Source organism: Ailuropoda melanoleuca, chromosome 17, assembly GCF_002007445.2.
Source record: "Ailuropoda melanoleuca isolate Jingjing chromosome 17, ASM200744v2, whole genome shotgun sequence".
NCBI lineage: Eukaryota > Metazoa > Chordata > Mammalia > Carnivora > Ursidae > Ailuropoda > Ailuropoda melanoleuca.
This window is the reverse complement of record NC_048234.1, coordinates 11,319,517-11,339,800: the sequence shown is the minus strand read 5'-3', so window position 1 is coordinate 11,339,800 and position 20,284 is coordinate 11,319,517. Positions and strand designations below refer to the sequence as shown.

Sequence of the window (20,284 nt, the reverse complement as noted above, 5' to 3'; positions counted from 1 at the left end):
CTGGGTGGGGGGGAGGTGGGGGCCCCTGGCCCTTCCATCCAGGGAAATAAATGCATTCCCTGCAGCTCCTGTGCAGAAGAGTGTGTTCGCTTTGAATAGAAATCCCAACCAGGCTCCTTTCAGAAAATATTTAAAGTTGTAACGGAATTGTACAAACTTTATCACTTGTAACGAAATAGTTCTGAGTAATTTCTGATGATAGAATTCAGTTGCTAATGTTTTAATCTTTTTAATTTCTTATTAGAGCACAGGTGGGGGGGTGTGGAGAGGGAGAGAGAATCTCAAGCAGGCTCCACGTCCAGCACACAGCCCGTGTGGGGCTTGATGGCACGACCCTGAAATCATGACCTGAGCTGAAATCCAGAGTTGGACGCTTAACCGACTGAGCCACTGAGGTGTCCCTAGAACTCCGTTTCTGAAGGCATTTCTAGTTACTGATGCTCCGATGGCTTTTGTCCTTAGTTGTCAGTATGTCATGAAAATGAGCCCCAGCCCTTCTTTTTTTTTTTGCCATCTTGGTCTTAAACCTTTAACAAAGTGTATTTTCTCCCCTCATTTTGGCAGCCCCCACTACCCTCCTTCCTCCTACCTTCCCCTTGTCTGAGCAGAAGCTCCTTCGTAAATGGTTGGATGTTTGGGAGCTGATCACAGCTTCCCAGGCTTGAGTGAAGAGCCCAGGTGGTAACACATGGTCCTGTGCTGGTTCGTTCAGGCTCAGCAAGCTGGCAAGGGAAGAAAACTGGCAGATTGAGAGGGCGAGTTCAGAAGGCGGAGCATGCACACCGTTCAGAAAAGCAAGACCAAAACAAAACTTAGGTTCTGGAAATAGCACAGGGTGTATACTTGAGAATGGAGTGTGTTCAGGCCTGGCTTTTGGGAGCGAGTGCCAGATGTTTGCTGGGAGAGGAGAGGTTTAGGTGTTGACAGCCCAATCCTGAGGTTGAGGGGGAGAAGTTTTAAAATGGGAAGAGCGAGGTCTGAGGTCCACGTGGACAAGTGCGACGCAGCTGCCTGGGAGAGCCTCGTGCACGCACAGCCGGGCCTGTGGTCCTGCCGCCCACTCTCGTGTCGCCGGCTTCTCTCACAGCTGGAATTGGAAATGTCTGTCTCCAGAGTCCCCGGTGAGGTGCATCACCCAGTTGGCCTTGAAAATGGTTTCATGGAGGCCCCTTTGGTGTCCTTTCTCCTATCGGGAATTTCTTCTCCCCAGATCTCTCCATTCTCCCATGTGCCCATCCTGAAAGCCGCTCTCGTCTATAGCTTTAAGAAAATGGCAGGCAGCCATTCAAATTCCATAGGCTTTATATATTTTTCTGACTGTAAGAAACGTTTTATTACCTCTTTCCTCCTTCTTAAAGGCTAAATATTTCAAAGAGACTGCTAACTGATGTCTTTGCAAGTTGAGCCTGTTAGAGAAAACCCCTGCCTTGGTCTGTGCCCCGGTTTCTCAGTTGTTTGGAGTTCCTTTCCCAGCCTCTGTCTGGCAGGGCAGAGGGCACTCCGGGCCTTGATCAGAGGAATTGGTGCCTTTTCTTTGCCAAAAGGCCCAGGAGGCTTGGTGGATGCCCTGGCTGGGCCTCATGGCCTCTCCCTGACCTCTGCCAAGGAGAACACTGGGTCCAAGGTGGCTGGACTAGAAGAAAGGCAACAGAGCCTGGGGCATCGTTTCTCCCTCAGGAAATCGTTTTCGTTTTTTTCATTCTATTTCCAACTGTTGGAGGCCTTTTCACCAGGAGGACCATTTTCTGTCATGCTTTTCGTTAGAGCTGCTTCCTGACCCGGAGGAGGGTGGCTGGGGACCTCTCAGCGGTGGATCCCAGCCCCTCCTGCTCCTCGGAGGGTGGGCCGGTCGTAACTGCTGGGCACCAGCTGGAGTGCTAAGTGGAAGTGCCCGGCGGCCCCTGGCACGTTGTAGGGCCCCCGGGCATTAAGTCCACCTGAATGTGACTCCGGATCGGATGAGTATTTGCACTTCAGGCCGGGCGGTGCTCATTAAAAATCAAAAGTGTTCTCTTTCTGCTGCCAGCCGCGAATGTCGCTGTGAATGAAAAACCGAACTAAATCAAATGTTCAGGTCACCGTGAAAATTTTTATCCCTGGTCCTTTGACAGGCTTTAGAGGATTTCTGAGAGCTGGCCAGATCCGCGGAGAGGCGGAACATGCCTGCCTTTTGCTGAAGCCCTGTTCTGTGGCTTCGGATGGAGACAGAATTCTTGGCATATTTGAGGCTGGAGAGAAGGCCTTGTCAGCCATAGAAGATGTATTGATTGTCACCAGGATGAAATTTTATGAGCTGTCGCTTATTTGTACAGTCATATGTGATAAGTGATCGTTGTGTTTCCTGCGGCTCTTCCCCTCCCCCCCTTCCTGACCACTTTTGTTTACTTATTTTTTTGATATTCCTGTTGCGGGTCTGAGGCTTTAGATGAGGAAGGAGGGGGACATCCATTGTTTCTCTGGCAGAAGCAGCACAGCAGCTTGGTGGAGAGTGAGGGCCACTGCAAGAGGAGGGAGGAGGTGGCAGCAGCACCGGCACCCCCCCCCCCCCCCCCCGGCTGCACAGGGCTGCTTTGGAGGAGTCGTGACCTTAGCTTGACCTCATGACTTGAGGTCCTCAGGTTCCTCATCTCTACCTTAACCTGGAGGGTTTTCACGAGCGTTAAGTGAGGTAGAGCCTGGCCCAAGGCTGCCTGGGCTCCTCCATAGCCAGAAGAGCCCAGAATCCATGAGAGACTATGGACTCTGGGAAACAAACTGAGGGCCTCAGAGGGGAAGGGGGTAGGGGACTGGGATAGGCCGGTGATGGGTAGTAAGGAGGGCACGTATTGCACGGTGCACTGGGTGTTACACGCAAATAATGAATCATGGAACACTGCATCAAAAACTAGGGATGTACTGTATGGTGACTAACATAACATAATACAAAATTATTATTAAAAAAAAAAACAAAACGAAGAGCCCAGAATCAACCCAGCAGCAGGGAATGGGGGATGGGCAAGGGGAGGGCACTTGCTTTGTGTCCAGGGTCTAGCTGTGCTGCTCTGTCTTGGGCAATCCCTGAGTCTTCTGGACCTCAGTTTCCCATTTCTATAGATGAGGAATGATCTGCGTTACCACTTCCTCCCACCCCTCAGGTCTGCTCAGCTTTGAAGACATACTGGGAGTTATTTCTGGCAGAAACTCCTTCCTGTGCCTGCCTTTGCAGCCTCCGACAGCCAGCGGAGTTGGTTGTCATGGCTTTGCATCCTCAGATCCCCTTCGCTCGCCTCTATCCCCTGCCATACTGTGGCCTTCCTGAGGACAGGGACAGTGTTTTTATTCTGTTTCATAAATTTATTCAACAGCATTTATATCCATGTCAGGTGCAATGCTGGGTGCTGGGTTCACCATGTCATTGGTGAACAAGACCAAACTCATGGACCAAAACCGATCGTCAGAGGTGTGGACCTCACTCCAGCTCAGTAAATGTTTCTTCTCTGAAGAGAGGGGATTTGGGTTTGTGGTGGAGGGCTGGGAGGACCCCTTAATGTGTAACCCTGGCCTCAGTTTTTTCCCCAGCCGGGTGCTGGAGACTTTGAAAGCCCAGTGCAGGGCCTTGGCTGTGCTCTGCAAGAGTAGTTGGAAACCTGTAGAGATCCAAAGTCAGGAGAAAAGTGTTCACAGAAAATGTCCTGGGCAGGTAGAAGCACAGTGGACCCAAGCCACGCGCTGAACGATTTTAAAGGCATAGAGAAGGCATTTCGGGGCACCCAGCTGGCTCAGTCGGAAGAATATGTGACTCTTGATCTCAGGGTTGTGAGTTCGAGCCCCACGTTTGGTGTAGAGATTAGTTAAGGGGGGGCATAGATAGGCATTTTTTGGATAAGATACACCTGAAATGAGAGGCTTTCTTGCTCCTGCAGACAATTAAAAATTTGTCAGGACCAACTGCCCCCAGTGTTAGGATTCTTCTGTCGCCGGCTTTTGCCACGCATGAAAATACAACCGACAGAAGAGCGGTGCTAGTGCAACTGTTTTGAAAATGAGAACAAGAGTTACAGTGTTTACTTCTTGTCTGCCAGAGGCTTGACCTCGAGTTTAGATTTTATTCACTATTAACTTGTAATATTGATTGTGTTGTAATTTTGAAGAGAAGGTGGGTCTCTTTCCTCCTAGGCAGGCTGGAGCGCGTGCGCTCATCCCCGCCCCCCTGGCCCCGCCAGACCTTGTACCTGCCTTTTACAGAAAGGGCTGGGCCGGGGCCTCCTGCTGTCTCGGAGGAGCTCATGCTACAGGGAGTGTGTTTCTTTCTTTCTCTAGGTCATGGCTTCTGGCTTCTTGGACCTGAGGCTCCAGCCGAGGAAATGACTGTCAGGGATCTGGCTCCACGCCTGTTACGGAGACTGAACCTTCACAGGGCGAGGACTTGCCCAGCACAGGAACGTCTCTCTCTCTGAAGGGCTTTCTTTATATTTGTCACAAAGACCGTAAAAATGGCGACGTCATCTATCAGACGGCAAATGAAAAACATTGTGAACAATTACTCGGAAGCTGAAATAAAAGTGCGGGAAGCCACGTCCAACGACCCGTGGGGCCCGTCCAGCTCCCTGATGACCGAGATCGCCGACCTGACCTACAACGTGGTGGCCTTCTCGGAGATCATGAGCATGGTGTGGAAGCGCCTCAACGACCACGGCAAGAACTGGCGGCACGTGTACAAGGCGCTGACACTGCTGGACTACCTCATCAAGACGGGCTCCGAGCGGGTGGCCCAGCAGTGCCGGGAGAACATCTTCGCCATCCAGACCCTGAAGGACTTCCAGTACATTGACCGCGATGGCAAGGACCAGGGCATCAACGTGCGCGAGAAGTCCAAGCAGCTGGTGGCCCTCCTCAAGGATGAGGAGCGGCTGAAGGCTGAGAGGGCCCAGGCTCTCAAAACCAAAGAGCGCATGGCCCAGGTCGCCACAGGCATGGGCAGCAACCAGATCACCTTCGGCCGCGGCTCCAGCCAACCCAACCTCTCCACCAGCTACTCGGAGCAGGAGTACGGCAAGGCGGGGGGGTCGCCGGCCTCCTACCATGGCTGTGAGTAGTGGAAGCACTCCCCACCCCTTGCCAGACACTGCTGGGTACAGACCCGGCAGCGCTGGGTGACGGGTTGGGGGGTGCCCTTGGGCTGAGCCAGAGCTCGCATCTGTCCTCCATTTCTCCGCTTTTGGCAGCCTGGACAACAGTGTCGGTGGTCTACGCCCACTTACAGTTACAGGGGGGCGTTTGGTCCCTTGGCTGCTTTGGCTCAGGGGCCTCAAGACCCTCTGCTGCCCCGTGGTCCGATTCAGTACCCGGGGCAGGGCTGGAGCCGAGCGATTGGCCTGCCGCATGAACAGTGGGGAGTTGACCGCATTTTGTATGCAGGAGGAAATGAACGTTCCTTCTTGATAGCCTTGTTTCTTTAATCTCCTATTGGATGTTGTTCCCATGACTGGGCTGCAGGTTCGCTGTCCTTCAGCATCACGGGAGGGTGATGGGAGGTCTCCCTCTCAGTGAAAGAGGGAGAAGGCAGAAACCTCTGCAGGTGTCAGTGTGAGCGAGGCCTCCGCTTTCAACATGCAGATGAGAGTGCTTGGTGATTGGCTTGCATGGCTGGGTCTGCGCTGGGTGGGGCCGCTCTGTTTTGTCATTTTTGCATGCGGGATTTGGCGGGGTCCTTGCCCTACATTTGGACGAGATTTCAGGGAAGAGAAGTGGAGTTCAGGGCCTGACGGAAGCTGGTCTCTGTGAGCCATGTGGGCGTCCTGGGCATTCACTTAAAGTGGTCCCGGGAGCAGGCGCCCCTCTGCTGTCCAGTGTGGTGTCGACACAGGTGGCCTGTGGGGGGTGGGGGGGGGATGCACACATTGTATCTTCCGGCTGAAAAAACAAAAGTGCAGGCCCCCACACCCCCTTTCTTTTTTGGAATCAGTAACACCGTGTCAGCATAACAGCACATTTTTTTCCTTTTTTACGGAGGTTGTTTGTCACCTGACAAACTCCCGTTGGTCCTTTTTAGTCAGTGGCTGTTACCAGGTCACTGTCTAACGTTTCCTGCACACAGGCTTTAGTTTGACGCCGTACAGTCACCAGCAGCATTTCGAGAAATGTGTCAACTGGGAGGTTTGCGTACCAAAGTCAGACTTCCTGCCTCTAGGAATTCCAAATTCTTATCAGTCTTGGAGAGGTTAGCATTTTTCTCGTCCGGGTGCTAGTTATTGTTGTTTCCCTCCCAGTTTGAACTGCTCTGCTGAAGCGAAGGTTGTGACCTTCATGAAACCGCCCGAAACGGAATGTGACCTCCATCTCTGCCTGGGCCAGGTTGCACTAAAAAAATGAAGATTGCCCCGTAAGGAGTGAAGTTGTCTGTTTCTCTCGTACAGCCTCTCCCTGCCCCGGAAAGGCCTGCTGTGGGTTGAGTGGGTCTCAGGCTGCCTCTTTGGGAAGGTGGCTGCATCTACTGTCCAGCCACGGGCAGTTGCTCTGTGCTCCGCAGACCTTCTGCGGTCGTTTTTCTCAAGAAGCCAGAGGGTACAAAGCAAGAGCTGAAACAGCGTCCCATTCATCGATAGCTTGCGGGACGGTCCGGGTGCCGGAGCCTGGGGGTCTGGATCGGGCCCCAGTTGCGGGTGCAGCTGGCCTTCTGCCGGGCTGGCGGCTGCTGCCACGGTCCCAGCTCTCAGAGTTTCTGGTTCCCTTGGACCTTGCGCTTGAGCTGCATGTGCAGGGTCAGAATGTGGTCAGCAGGCTGTTGGCCGCCTCTGAGCGCGTCGGGCTTCTGCCTCGGCCCGCCCTCTGCCGCTCCCACTCCCTCTAATGGCGTGTCTCTCTCTGTGTGTATGTGTGTGTGTGTCCCTGCCCAACAGCACCCGAGGCCTCGCTGTGTCCCCAGCACCGCGCAGGGGCCCCGCTGGGTCAGAGCGAGGAGCTGCAGCCGCTGAGCCAGCGCCACCCCTTCCTGCCGCACCTGGGGCTGGCCTCCCGCCCAAATGGCGACTGGTCCCAGCCCTGCCTCACTTGTGACCGCGCAGCCCGAGGTGGGACGGCGGTTTGCTTTTCTCCTTCCTAGAAATGCTGGGCAGCTTGCTGGGGGTGTGCTTGTTGGGTCCAGTACAGCCAACTCTCTCCCTGTCTCCTCCCAGGCCTCTTGGTCCAGCCTCCCGTGGACCCAGGGCCCCTGTCTTCCTTTCTCGCTAGGTGCTCCCCTCTAACCATCCTGTGTCACTTGCTAGAAGTTCTGCTGCCATTTGGGCAAGGCATGGGGTGATAACCCATGCTTTTCCTGTGTCCCCACGCCCTGAAAAATTGGAGGGCGCTCTGGTGTCAGCCAGACCCAGGTGTGGTGGGGGCCGGACACCACTTGGCTTGTTGAGCCAGAAAGGTGTGGTTTAAATCTCACAGTGCCGGGCAAAGCCGAGGGCCTCGGTGGACAGTTGTTGGAAGCCATTGTCCTTGATGCAGTGATATGTGCCTTGATGAGGACAAAATGGGATTGTTCCTTCTCAATTAACTGCCGTCCTTCCAGAAATCCCCATTACCGTGGTAAACAGAGAGTTAGCTGTACTGTCAATTCTAGGTCACAGTGTTTGAAGATAACCTAATTCAATGGGTAACTAAAAGTGGGGCTTCTCTTTTGACTGATTAATAATGTATCCTGGTCAAGAGTCTACAACTGTTGCAGGTTAAACTGAAAACAGATTTTTTGCTGTTGCCTACAAGAAAATGTTCTCAGTCTAACCCAGCCCCCACGTGGGGCCCCACTATAGAGGAGAAAGCTGTCCGGTTCTCTTCTGCTCTTACGAGAAGGGGCACCAACGAAGAGCCTTTGTGTGACTTCCCTGCTAAGGTGGCCAGCCTTTATTCAGCCCTGGAAACAGTTCCCATTCATCCGTGCCTCATTAATATTACAACTTGTTTGACTTAGGTATGTGTGTGATCACTGTATTTAGCTCTGGGATATGTTCCTTTGTGCTCCTGTCTTCCCCTCACAGTTTTATATGGGATTTTGTAAGGAGGACCAGCTTTGCACTGCAGAGTGCAAACGGTCACAAGTGTGTTATGAAAGATCATCCAGAGGCCCTTGTGCTACACACCATTCTTCCACCAGATCTCTGGGGGCTGTTCTCAGCAGGTTCCCAGTGTTCCCCAGGACTCCGGGATTCATTCAGTAACTGGGAAGGTCTGTTTTGAGTCTTGGGCCCACTGGTGGCAAGTTGGCTTTCCTGGGACATTTGCATATTAACCTCAGGCCCACCTGCCTCAGCTGCTGCCTGTGGCCTCCCCCCTCCCTGCTGTGGCCGGGACCACACCCTGTGCCACCAGGCCGGTCTTGCTCCCGTCCGGTTCTTTTCCACCTGGATGCCTCCCCTGCACACAGGTCAGGCAGGTGGATCCAGGTACACAGCTCTCGTAGATGTCTCTTCTCATTCGGCTCTGGTAGAAATGAAGGATCAAAATGAGTAGGTCTTTTTTGACAATTTCTCATGTCCCAGAAGAGTTCTGGGTAGAGTGTTACGCGGTGTCAACATTTTATACTTCAACTGTTGAGGGCGGACATCCCTCTCCGTATCTCACACCCCGACCGCCCTGGAGGCTGTTGGGGGGGCAGGACCCTGGCCCCTGATGGCTTTCTGTTCTTCCTTAGCACCTAACCAAGTGTTCATTGTAAGGTAAGTGCCGAATGTATGCACATCGGCAGATTTCCTTTGTGGCAGTGGAGGAGTCAGACGGACACCAGCCGTTCCGGAAGTGGTCTCGTGAAATGCAGGCTGTGTTGCAGGGGAGACATATCTGAGGGGCACCCTTAGGACCCCAGGCCCTGCAGGGGAGGCCTGGTGGGCACGGGTGCAGACTCGGCGTGGGGGAGGGAGACAGGCTGCCGAGAAAGCCCCTTCATGGGAGAGCAGGCGCTTTGGGGAGGTTCCTCACGCCTTGGCTGCTGTTCTGACCCACAGTAATCATGATGTTTGAGGGGACCTTCCTTTCATGTACCATATCCATCTGATCCTCCCTGTGCCTCCTCCCTCCCTTTTACCTCCCCCACACACCTGTAGATCTGACCTTAGAAGCATCTCAAATTCTGTCCCTTCCTGTCTGGTTCCATGACCTCAATTCAGCGTCTGCTTTCTGATTGGTTTCTTTGCTGTTAGCCTCTCCTATTCGTATCCACCTTCACCCTGACAGATGATACGCTGCCCCTGGGTCTTGGAGAGCTCCTCTAGATTCCAGGGATCTCCCAGGATCTAGTTCACAGCCTTTGACACAGCGACAATGCCCTTGATGGTCCTTGCCTGGCCTCTGTCAGCTAAGGTGTGCTCAGGTCTGCCTGGAGGGCAGCTCCCAGGCGCTCTCTGTGAAGCCCGCCTGGGCTGCACTGTGGCTCCCGAGTTCCCCTGTTCACTCAACAAGTGTGTATTGAGTTCCTGTTTTGTGCCTAAGTGCAAAGCACAGAGCCATCTGCCCTGCTCATGGGTTGAAAGACAGAAAGCCTAAGACATGATATAGCATGATATAGGACGAGTGCTCTGGAAGACCGCAGACAAAAACCAAATGACCCAGTTGAGCGTGAGGAGTAGGGAGGGTGGTCTGCAGTGTGAAGGAGGGTGTCTGGGTAAGCCTCGTTGAGAAAGTGATGTTGGAGCAAAGGTCGAAGGGGGGGTGAGGAATATGCTGTGTGGAGGTTTGGAAGAGCATTCTAGGCAGAGAGTGGGAGCAGCAGTACAAAGGCCCTGAGGTGGAGTGTGTTCAGGGGTGTTTGCAGATGAGGAAGGCGGCCAGGGTGGCTAGAGCTGAGTGAGGGTGAGGTCAGGGCAGGGGTATGGCAAAGGGCAGGCCCTGGGAAAGGTGGAGGGCGGTTTCTCAAACTGCCTCTGGCGGGGAGCGGCTCTTTCAATTACTGATGGGCTCAGACTGATACTTTTGTGTCAGTATTTGGATGTTGTAGCAACGTCAGATTGCTCTAAAGGTTTCTAACTACTTTCTGTCACTGTGCTTTCTCCTCTGGCTGTGTACTGGACGGGGAAACCACCCCCCTTATCCAGGTGGGTGATGGCGGGGCTCTGGAGGTCTGGGGAGATCTTAAAGGAGAGCCAACGGGCTTGCTGGAGGACTGGACAGTGGGGAGAGAAGAGTTGAGGACTGCCAGCTGAGCCACTGGGAGATGGGTGGCTGTGAGTGGAGGTGGGGTGATGTTCTGCACAAGTCAGAGTGTGACACTGGACACACAGGTGGAGGTGTGGAGAAGGTCTGAGAAGTCTAGGTCCTGGGGGAGAATTCTGGGCTGGAGAAGCTGTCACCTCTTTGGCCTCACCTGGTATTCACGTTTCCTGCTCATTCTTATAATCCCTGGTGCCCGGGCTGCCCTCCCAGCCCAAGGCTGGGCCCTGGGCTTGCCTCACTTGGCTGCCCCCATGATTCTGGCAGGTAGTTGGTGCTCAGAACTGCTGTGTGCAGGGGAAGCTGTGGGGCCCAGGGAAGGCCTTTCGGGCTGAGAGGTTGGAGTTTGCCAGAGACCACAGACAGGGCAGGTGGCTTGGGTGGAGCCAGGTGTGAGCCACCTGCCTGTTACCCACCCCACCGCCCACCCCCGGCTCTGTTCCCCCCCTCCTACTTTCGGTGGGGCTGTTCAGGACATTCAGCAGGCTATGGAGAAATTGCGGAAGTTCTTGGGACGGTAGGAGCCACATCAAAGGCAGCACGGTGGGGGGAGGGGAGGGAAGGGGTTAGTCCTTGAGTCCAGGTGGAGACCTAAATATAAGATTGCCACTGTCCTCTGTCCTACACGCTCCAGAGTCAGGGCTGGACCGCCCACTCCCCTCATCTCTCTCCTGGGTTGGCCTCTGTGGATGGAGGCTGGCGAGGGAAGGAAGGAGCGCCCAGTCTGTCAGCCCCCAGAACCAGGGCCACGCTTGCTTTGCTGCATGTTCGGCGCCTTGGATTGCTGGGTGGGAGGCTAACTGCCAACGTTCCCGTTCTTAGAAAAGGAAAAGAGAAAGGAACAAGGAAGCCAGAGAATAGACATGCTCTTTGCCCTCTGGTTCCCTCACATGAATCGGAACCCACCTGAAGTCCCAGAACCAAAGTGGGCAGTCACGTGCTTGGTCTCCAGTGGCCGCTGCCATCTGCGGCCAGGTCTTGGGCTGTCCTGATGGATCTGCTGTCTTGGTGACCCCTTTGTCCCTGTGGCTGGTGCAGAGCAGTCACCTGTGGTGTGGCTCGATTCTGCTCCTGGGAGCGTGTGCGGACCTCCCTCAGGCCAGCCCTTCTTTTGGGCTGGGCACCCCTCACGCAGGGCTGCACCCCCTCACACGCTGTGGACAATGATTCACCGAGTGATTACTAGAGATTACGAGCATTTCATGTATTTGTCCTGCTTCGGTCTAGAAAGGATTAGAGTTGGTCTCCAAAACACACGCAGTACCAGAGGATTAAATAGATACAAGGAGTTGGGGCAAAAGGAAAATAAAGGTGAGAAAGTAAGAGAAGGCCAGACTCATACCTGAGTACCGGACATGGATCCAGATCTGGCTTTGAATTTCTCAGCCAGCAGCACCAAACAGAACAGTTGCCCTTGAGCGGCTGGGCAAGAGTCTAGGATCAGAAGAGGTGCAGGGAGGCCAGGTGCTCCCTGTGCGAGGGGAGGGCGGGCCTGAGAGCAGCCTCTGCCGGCCTTCGCAGGGAGCCCCGGCTCCTGTCTGCGTCCCCACAGCAGGGCCGCCCAGCCAATCCTGAGCCCCACTCTGATGGCCTGGCCCGAGTCCAGGGGAGCTCATGGTGTCTCAGGGTGGGGGGATGGCACGGCTTCCTCCCTCCCTCCACAGTGCTCAGCCCTTCCTAAGCCCATTAGGAGAGTCCGAAAGCTGCCGTGTGCACCGTTTCAATGTGTATTTGGGAAGAGCCTGGAGGCCCAGGCCTTCCCGGAACTCTCCAGGGAAGCTGGTTGTCCACAGCAGGGAACCTCAGGGGGAAACCAGAGTCACTGGGGCCCCAGCCCTGGCAGCCAGACTATGGGAGTGGAGCTGGAGCGTGTAAACACCTGTACACGCACAAGAGGATGTTTTAATGTGGATTAGGCAGCCGAGAAAGGGAAGCCTACGTAGGTAGGCTGTTTCTGAAAACTTGAGGATGTGGGAATATATGATAACAATATATTATTCCAGTGTGTCCCTCCTGGGGGGCGGACTTGGAAGGAGCCTCGGTCAGCTGAGGCCTCCTGAGAGTGTGGGAGGGGGAGGGGAGCAAAGCTCCAAGGTGCGGGGCTGAGTGACACTGCCCAGGAACGGGTGGGGGGACACACCCAGGGCTGCAAGGGCGGTGCTGGCTGACAGCCAGGTAATTGCCCAGTTTCAGGAAAGCCCAGGGACACCTCCCTGGTGAAGAATGTTGCCAGCCCTCAGGGGCCTTTCACCTGGTGGGAGGTAGTTTTTCCAGTGGGATAGACTAGGAATCTGGTGGGAGATGGGATCCATTTGACTTCCCCTTTGCTGGGGTAAACGTGTTCTGTAAGTCATGGGACCCCTGCACCTTAGGCAGGCAGGCCCCACCCAGGGGCGGACAGCGTTAGCTTAGCCTGGAGTTAGTCTCTTCAAGTGCAGATACAATCACAGACAGTAATGGCAGTAGTCGGAGGAGGTGACCGTGTTCCTGACAGCCTGTCTGAGGGTCAGACCCTAAGCATGGTTTTTCTTGCCCTGAGGGCTGGGTCCTTAGTGGGGTCTGAATGTGCCTGGTGAGGCTGCTGCTCAGGTCAGTTGCTAGAGGCAGCCAGAGGCGGACCCATCACCCCTCCGCTTTCCCCTGTGACTGGTCCATCTGCTGCCCCCACTTGCCCGAGGACACAGGTGGGGCACGTTGTTGATAAGGACCTGGAGATGAACTTACCCAAGTCCACTCTGTCACAGTGGTAAGGCTGGAATTTGAACTTAGGTTTCCCACAACTCTAATACTCCCACTTTCCAACAAAAAAGTGGTGTTTAAAGCGTTCTACAAAATAGGTGAATAAACTACGCCTCGTGCAGTATTAAGATTGTATGGCCCACCTTACGTAATGCTTTTTTCTTTCATGTTTTTTAAAAGCAGGGAAACCTCTTTAAACTGTTATGTAATGGGGACCCAGGTTTTAAGGAGCCCCTGTGATTGTCAGCGTAAGATTGAAACACAGCTCTCCAAATTGCTGATTGGGGATTATTGGTGAAGGGTCAGTGTCGACTTGTGCCATAGAAAGTTGAATTGCAAACACAACATTTGTATCTGTCCATTTGTTAAAGCCACCTTTGCAGCACAGGTAAACAGAGTGTTGTTTATAAGCTCTCAGTAAGTGGAGTATGGAACAGGGAAAAGGAGGTGTAAGTCAGGGTCGGTAACAGTCCCGTAGCTGTGACAGTGTCTGAATCACGGCTGCCCAGTGGCTGGTTTCAGAGCGTCAACCTCAAGGGGGCATGTAAAAATTATGTAAGTAAAAATAAGAAGGAAGCTCTAGAGATAGATTTCTCTTGGTATGGGCAAAGAGACCGCGTCATGCACTTACAATCTCTGTAGATGATGTGGCTCTCTTCTGTTTTGTCTTCACAGGATTTTTTACTATCTGAAATTATCACTCACTCTATTTTCTGTGTCTCTGCACTAGAACGCACTCCAAGAGCAGGAGTCTTATCTGTGCTCAGTGCCCAGTGCCTGACCCAGGAAAGGGGTTCAGTAAACAGTTACTGAATGAATGGATGCTAAGTAAGATTTTATTTATTTGAGAGAGAGAGATTGGGATCCAGCACGAGCAGGTGGAGGGATAGAGGGAGAGGGACAAGCAGACTCCCTGCTGAGCAGGGAGCCGGATGCGGGACTGGATCCCAGGACTCTGGGATCATGACCTGAGCTGAAGGCAGATGCTTAACCTACTGAGCCACCCAGGCACCCCTGAACTGACGCTGAATTAACCTTAACTTTTCTTTTCTCCTTTTTTTTTTTTTTTTTTTTGGTAGTGTTTCTATGTGTTGTGCTCCTCTTTCTTCGTGTCTGCCCAAGCATGAGCCTTAGTCTCTTGGAAATTCATTTTATAGACTTTTCCAGGAATAAAGAAACACTTTACATATTTGTGCAGTTTCTTGATGCTTTAACGTTGAGTTTAGCAACAGTATAATTTGTAGTCGCTAGTTTTTGTTCAGTAATAAAATGCTGTTCCTCATTTTGCCAGCTGCCTTTTCTCTTGTCTCTCAGCCACCTGCCCTCAAGCTGGCTGCCTAGAAGCTTTTAAATGTCCCCACATGTCCCAGAGCCTGGGCCACACGTCTGACCAATGACGTCAGAACCCCTGGGATGGGCCCAGGCTTCACAGTGGGCGGAAGTTTCTGGTGATCGCAGTGTGCGGGCACCGCTCCTCCAGTGGTCTGTCCGTGTCAGCTTTTGTTGAGCTGAAGCCTTCTGTTCCTCCCCTCTCTCCATCTGATGCCCAGTAGCAGTGCCCTTTCAGAAAGTTGCAGTCAGCAGGCGATACTTGGACTTTCAGCAGCTCGAAATCGATGTTGCCAATTGAATCTGTGTCCACCTGCTCACTTTCAAGCGGGGAGCTTAGTCCAGCCACGGGGAGTAACCGGCCCCCTTGAGACCAGCTCACTCGGTGGCCCACCTCTCCAGTACTAACTGGTAAGCCTAGTGTGGACGTGAACTAAGAAACTGCTGGTTTTTTCATTATAAAAGTACTATGTAGAAAGTAACAGAAAGAAGACAAATGTCCTATAAACTTATTTCACAAAGATGGCTGTCCTTCACATGATGGTGTATTTCTTTTTGGACTTTTTTCCAACCATTTTCTTTTCCAGGATTGCGTACTCACTAATGCAACTTTGCATCCCTGCTTTTTTGTCTCATAACCTTGTGATAGGAGCATTGTCTCCCTTCCTCCACCACCCTGTAAACATTTTAACAGCTGCACTCGGCCTTCCACTGGGTGGGGCTTCCTAGCTCATCCTGGTCTGATGCTGGGCAGGCCTTCACTCCTCTTGCTCACACCAAACAGCTCAGCCGTTTTTGGTGCCAGGGTCCCTCTACCTGGACCATGAGCACGGGAGGTTTCGAGCCCCTGGTTGGTGCCGTTTCATTGGGCCGTCTTTCCGTGGGCAAAGCCCACAGGTTTGTAACCGGGAAAGGAACTGAAGGCCGGATCAGGACCCACATCCCCAAAGAACAGCTGACAGATCTGGATCACACGTCTGAGTAGTGTTCCGTGAAAGTAGAACAAATCTCATGCTTTGTATTACGCAGACAACAGGACAAGATACAAGTGACATTTACAACCACATGAAATTTGCAAAGCACATTTTTCAACACATTGAGATTTTTCACTTGCTCATTTCCTAAGTCCGTGTGGGCCTGGAGCAGCGCTGAGTAGCGAGGGGCTCACAGTCAGCCACTGAGGCCTTGCCCTTGGTGGGCTTCCAGTTTAGAAGAGGCAGACGTATCTAGGGTGCCCCAGGTGTGGTGTCTGGGAGGGGGCTGGCAGGTGTATCAGAGCAGCTGGCCATCGGGCTGTTCTCACACTGCGCCTGGTGCGATGAGGCAAGCTCTCGGAGGGCTGGACGGTTGCTGCAGGGATCCCTGTGCAGTCGTGGCAAAAGAGGTTGCCCTTCAGCTGGCTCCTTGCTCGGAATTCCCATGAGAAATAATACAGTCAGTCAGTCTGATCTTTTCACCCACCTTTCTGTGTGCATTTTCCATGTTGCTGCATAGTGAGCCTTAGTTTTGCAGGTTAAATCTTGGGTAGATTACTTAACTTAAGCAAGTTTAAGTCTTTTAATTGGTAAACTAAGGGTAAGGATTGTCTCTCCTGGATTATTGTGTAAATTACCAGTGCTGACATATGGTTTCCCGTATGCCTTGCACAAAGGAAATGCTCCCTAAATGGATCACTTATCATCATTACGATCAGAGTTGTTTTCAGGTTCTCACCAGTGTAAATAATACTGCGGTAAACTTGGTTGCAGAAAGCTTGCTTTTAAAAGGAGCCCTTAGATTCAGTGTAGATTCAATGTGGAGTTCCCAGCAGTGAGATGAACGGAAAAGGTGTGTGGACATCCTTCTGTCTGAAACATTACAGGTGCCTTCCGAACAGAGCATGCCCATTTGCGGTGTCCCTAGCTGTGGAGGACAGTGCTCAGTTGAAGCCGCAGAACCTAACATGGGTACTGCAATTGTTTTTAAGATCGTTACAAATTTATTTTTTTTAAGATTATTTATTTTAGAGACAGCGTGCCCACATGAGTGGGGGAGGGGCAGAGAGAGGGAGAGAATCTCAACCAACTGCCCGCTGAGTGCAGAGCCCATCGTGGGCTCAATCTCACAACCCTGAGGTCATGACCTGAGCCTAAATCAGGAGTCTGATGCTTAACTTACTGCACCCCCCAGGCACCCCAGATCATCACCGATTTAATAGATGGAAGTTACTATCAGAGTACTCACTTTAAAAGAGAGAAATTACATCTTGTCGACGTTCATGCCTCACCCTGGGCCTGCTTACCTCCACGGGGACCAAGTGGGCCTCCAGCCCAACCCCGCCTCCCCCCCCCCCCCCCCCCCCCCCGNGCGCCTGCAGTGCTCTACCCAGGGAGTGACTCTCAGCACAACAGGAATGACCGGGACCCCTGGGAAAACAGTAATGAGAAAGGACCGCTCCTTCCTGCACCGCACAAGCTGGTGATCCAGTAATGGAGAACATTTAATCTGCAGCCCAGAGAGAACAGCACAAACTTGCTCTTTTATTTCAGGCAGAGGATGGGCTTTGAGTCCTGCAGACAAATAAAAGGACTGCCTTTTGTCTCTGCTCCGCCCTCCCCCAGCTCTGTCTCCAGCCCGGCCTGGATAGGAATGTTGGCCATTGTTCTGGCCGTGCCTCCTTCCGTCCTGGGTTTCGGCTTCCGCCTCTGCACAGAGGTTGGCAGCACCACAGTCTCAGGGTGCTGGTAAGGAGCGAATGAAGGGCGCCCTTGGAGGTCATAGCCGTTGCTTGTTTTTACTGGACACTCAACTTGAAAACGAGCCAGCAGGTGTTTGAACTCTTGCTCTGTGCCTGTAACGAAGCCAGTGTAGCCCCTGCCTACGGTGGAGCCTTGGGCTGGGCCAGGTCAGGTCGGGAAGGTGGCCGGACTGCAAACAGGTCCGCAGTGTAGAATGCATAAGTACAGATTACAGAGGGGCAGGCGAAGGCTGCGCGCTCCAGGTGCCAGAGGTGGTGGGAATCGAGCCAGCAAGAGTCCTAGTGGACCATGAGGGAAGATGTGCTTGAGAAGGCAGCATGGGAGTGGACCCTTTGGATGAGGAGTTTCTCTTTCCCATTTGAGGAACAGCGGGAGGGGTACAAAGGCAGGAAGGAGCTAGAGGCTTCTGGGAACAGAGCAGAGGCTGGCAAGCTGGGGTTCCTGGGAAGAGGGTGGGCTCGTGAGCGGCCTCGGGGAGTCAAGTCAGTCCTGGAGCTGAAGAGTGGCGGTTCCTTTCCCTGTGTGACGGAAGTACCCACGTCCGTGTATACGGGCAGGTGGTGGGAGGACCCCGAGGTTGCATGGGGAAAGGCTTTGACTAGTCCGCATAGAACAACAGAAGCAGATTGTCTCACCCGTCTGGAGGCCAGAGGTCCAAGATCAAAGCGTCGTCGCCAGGCCCACACTCCCTCTGAAACCTGTAGGGGAGAATTCGTACTTGCCTCTTCCTAGCTTCTGTTGGTGGCCGGCAGTCCTTGGTGTCCCTTGGCTTAGCAGCTACGGCACTCCAGTCCCTGCCCGCCCCCCCCCCCGTCCTCCGTCATACGCAGCCTCCCCTTGTGTGTGTGCACGAGCGCTTGTGCTTGCACCTGTGGCTCTTCCCCTTCTTGTAAGGACACCAGTATTGGATTTAGGGCCCACCCTGCTTCAGGATGACCTCATCTTAGCTAATTACATCTGCAGTGAGACCCTATTTCCAAATAAGGTCATGTTCTGTACCAGACGTCACCGGGGCTTCTTGAGGGACTGAGCTCTGCCCGAGGCACCTACTCTGAGTACTGAGTCTGCCCCTTGCATCGGGGGCATCACCACACCCTGAGGCCTACTTCGGCTGTGAGCTGTGGGCCAGGCTGGGCAGGGTCCACAGACACTGTCCTGTGGCCTCAGGCTGGTCAGTCCAGAGCATTTTCAAGTATAACAGAATCTCAGTTCAGTATATCCTGAATCCAGCCACTGCTCACCTCCTGCAAAGCTGCCGTCCTGGCCCTGGGCTCCCACCGTTGCTCCCTACGACCCGTCAGATTGCATCACCGCTCTGCTTAGACCCACACCCGCCGAAGCCCCTCCAAGGGCCCTGAGAACCACCTTGGCTCTTCCATCATGGCCCTTTGGGCACCCTCGGCCTCTACCAGCCTCACAGCCTCTACCCTCCACCCCAAGTGAAGCTCCCACCTACTTGGCCTGGCCTCCTTCCCCGACTCAGGCCTCTGCTCCAGTAGCTCAGAAGGGCCTGCCCTGGGGCGCCTGGGTAGCGCAGTCGTTGGGCGTCTGCCTTGGCTCAGGGCGTGATCCTGGCGTGATCCTGGCGTTCTGGGATTGAGTCCCACATCGGGCTCCTCTGCTAGGAGCCTGCTTTTTCCTCTCGCACTCCCCCTGCTGTGTTCCCTCTCTCGCTGGCTGTCTCTCTGTCACATAAATAAATAAAATCTTAAAAAAAAAAGGGCCTGCCCTGACCTCTGCACACAGAGCCAGCTCTCCTCTGTCCTGGAATCCCCCCCCCCCCGCCCACTTGCTTTATTCGCGTATCATCTGTCCTTACCAGTGCACAAGCTCCAGGAGAACTGGGACTTTCCTCCGACTTAGAGGAGTGCGGGGCATGGTGTCCATTGAGTGTTAGGACTGAGAGTCTCAGGCTACCTTTAGGGTGCTGGGCAAGCACGGGATTTGGCCCTGAGACTTGGCTTTGAATTCTGCTCTCTGTGAACGAGTCATTTAGCCTCTCTGGGCCCTAGTTACCTCCCCTGTGAAAAGGGTCATAATAAAGAACAAGGCCATAAGGGTCAGACTTTGTCTCTCACTGGCTGAGTGACTTTGGGCAGGTCACTTCACCTCTGAGCCTCAGCCCTGGTCTGTCAGTTGGACTGAGGGTTCATTGAGATCCTGGTGAGAGCTGTAGAGTATCATGTGCCAGGCGCTGGTCCAAGCGTTTTTCACAAATTAGGTCTTTGGATCCTCACCAACTCTAGGAGGCAGGTACTCTGTCTCCATTTTGCAGATGAGAAAACCGAGGCTCAGAGGATTCCCTGCCTAGGCCGAGGTTGCGTGATGAGAAGTGGCAGAGTCCAGATCCGAACACAGGCATTCAGACCCGCTCTGCACGCTGGGCTGCGTCTCATGTGGAAAACACTCAGCCCAGGTCAGGCCGCAGCCAAGCAACGCAGCACACACAGCAGGGATAGACGTGCTTCCCCGGGGGTAAGTGTCGGAAATGCACGCCCACGCATATCCACTCGGAGTAGGCATTAAACGGTTTTCTGGGTAGAATCACAAGAAAATGTCAACAGCTGTTTCCTCTGGGGAGAGGGATGGGGGCAGGATGAGAGGTGTGGCTCCCACTTCCTTTTATGCTGAAGTGTTTAAAAATAAAGTTACGGGCATCACCACGTTTCACCCGTAAATGTTCAGTATGTGTCTCTTCGTGAAGGGTGAATGACAGTGCCCTTATCACACCTTGCAAAACCCACAGCACCAACGCCAGCCGGTACCTAGGCCCCATTCAAGTCTCGTCAGTTGTCCCCAGCGTGTCTTGCAGCTGATTCCTTTAAACTGAGATCCCCTGAGGACCACAAGTTGCATCTGATCATCCGTCCCTTCGGTCTGTCTGCAGCAGATGCTCTTTTTCTTGTGACCTTGATATTCCAAGAGACTGGGCCAGTTGTCCCGTAGAGTGTCCCTTGGTCTGGGTTTGTCCATCCATTGCATTGTGTGGTATTTGGCTCCGTCCTCGCCCTGTCGTTCTGTGAACCGGAAATCCATCTAGAGTCTAGATTGGAATCAAATCAGAGATTTTGCCCAAACTGTCCTGGGAGGTGGGTGATGTCATGTGACAGGCAGAGGGTGGCCACAGCTTGGGGACCTGTAGTTTGTCCCTCTGTTGTGAAGTCACACACACACAGACCCCCTTTGGCCTGAAAGTGATCAGAGTGTGGTGGTATTGGGTACACTTCTCATCTTACACCTTTTTGGCTTTTCTAACCACGTATTTATATTTTTTCTCTTTTAATGTTACCTGGGGTGATCTGAACTTACTT

The 20,284-nt window shown here is 53.3% G+C and overlaps 1 protein-coding gene across 9 annotated transcripts in view; it reads left to right on the top strand.

The window, feature by feature from the left end:
• The window catches only part of EPN2 (epsin 2), a 79,008-nt gene that overhangs the window by 31,263 nt on the left and 27,461 nt on the right, over window positions 1-20,284 (top strand). For 6 of the 9 annotated variants that reach the window (XM_034647429.1, XM_034647423.1, XM_034647428.1 and 3 more), the window contains 2 exons: window positions 4,300-5,067; window positions 6,879-7,049. The exons of 1 other annotated variant lie outside the window; for it this stretch is intronic. In XM_034647429.1, coding sequence (XP_034503320.1) covers window positions 4,473-5,067; window positions 6,879-7,049 — 766 coding nt within the window. In that variant the 5' untranslated portion in view covers window positions 4,300-4,472. The remainder of the gene's footprint in view (window positions 1-4,299; window positions 5,068-6,878; window positions 7,050-20,284) is intronic. 2 more of the 9 variants (XM_034647431.1, XM_034647430.1) reach the window with 1 other exon arrangement.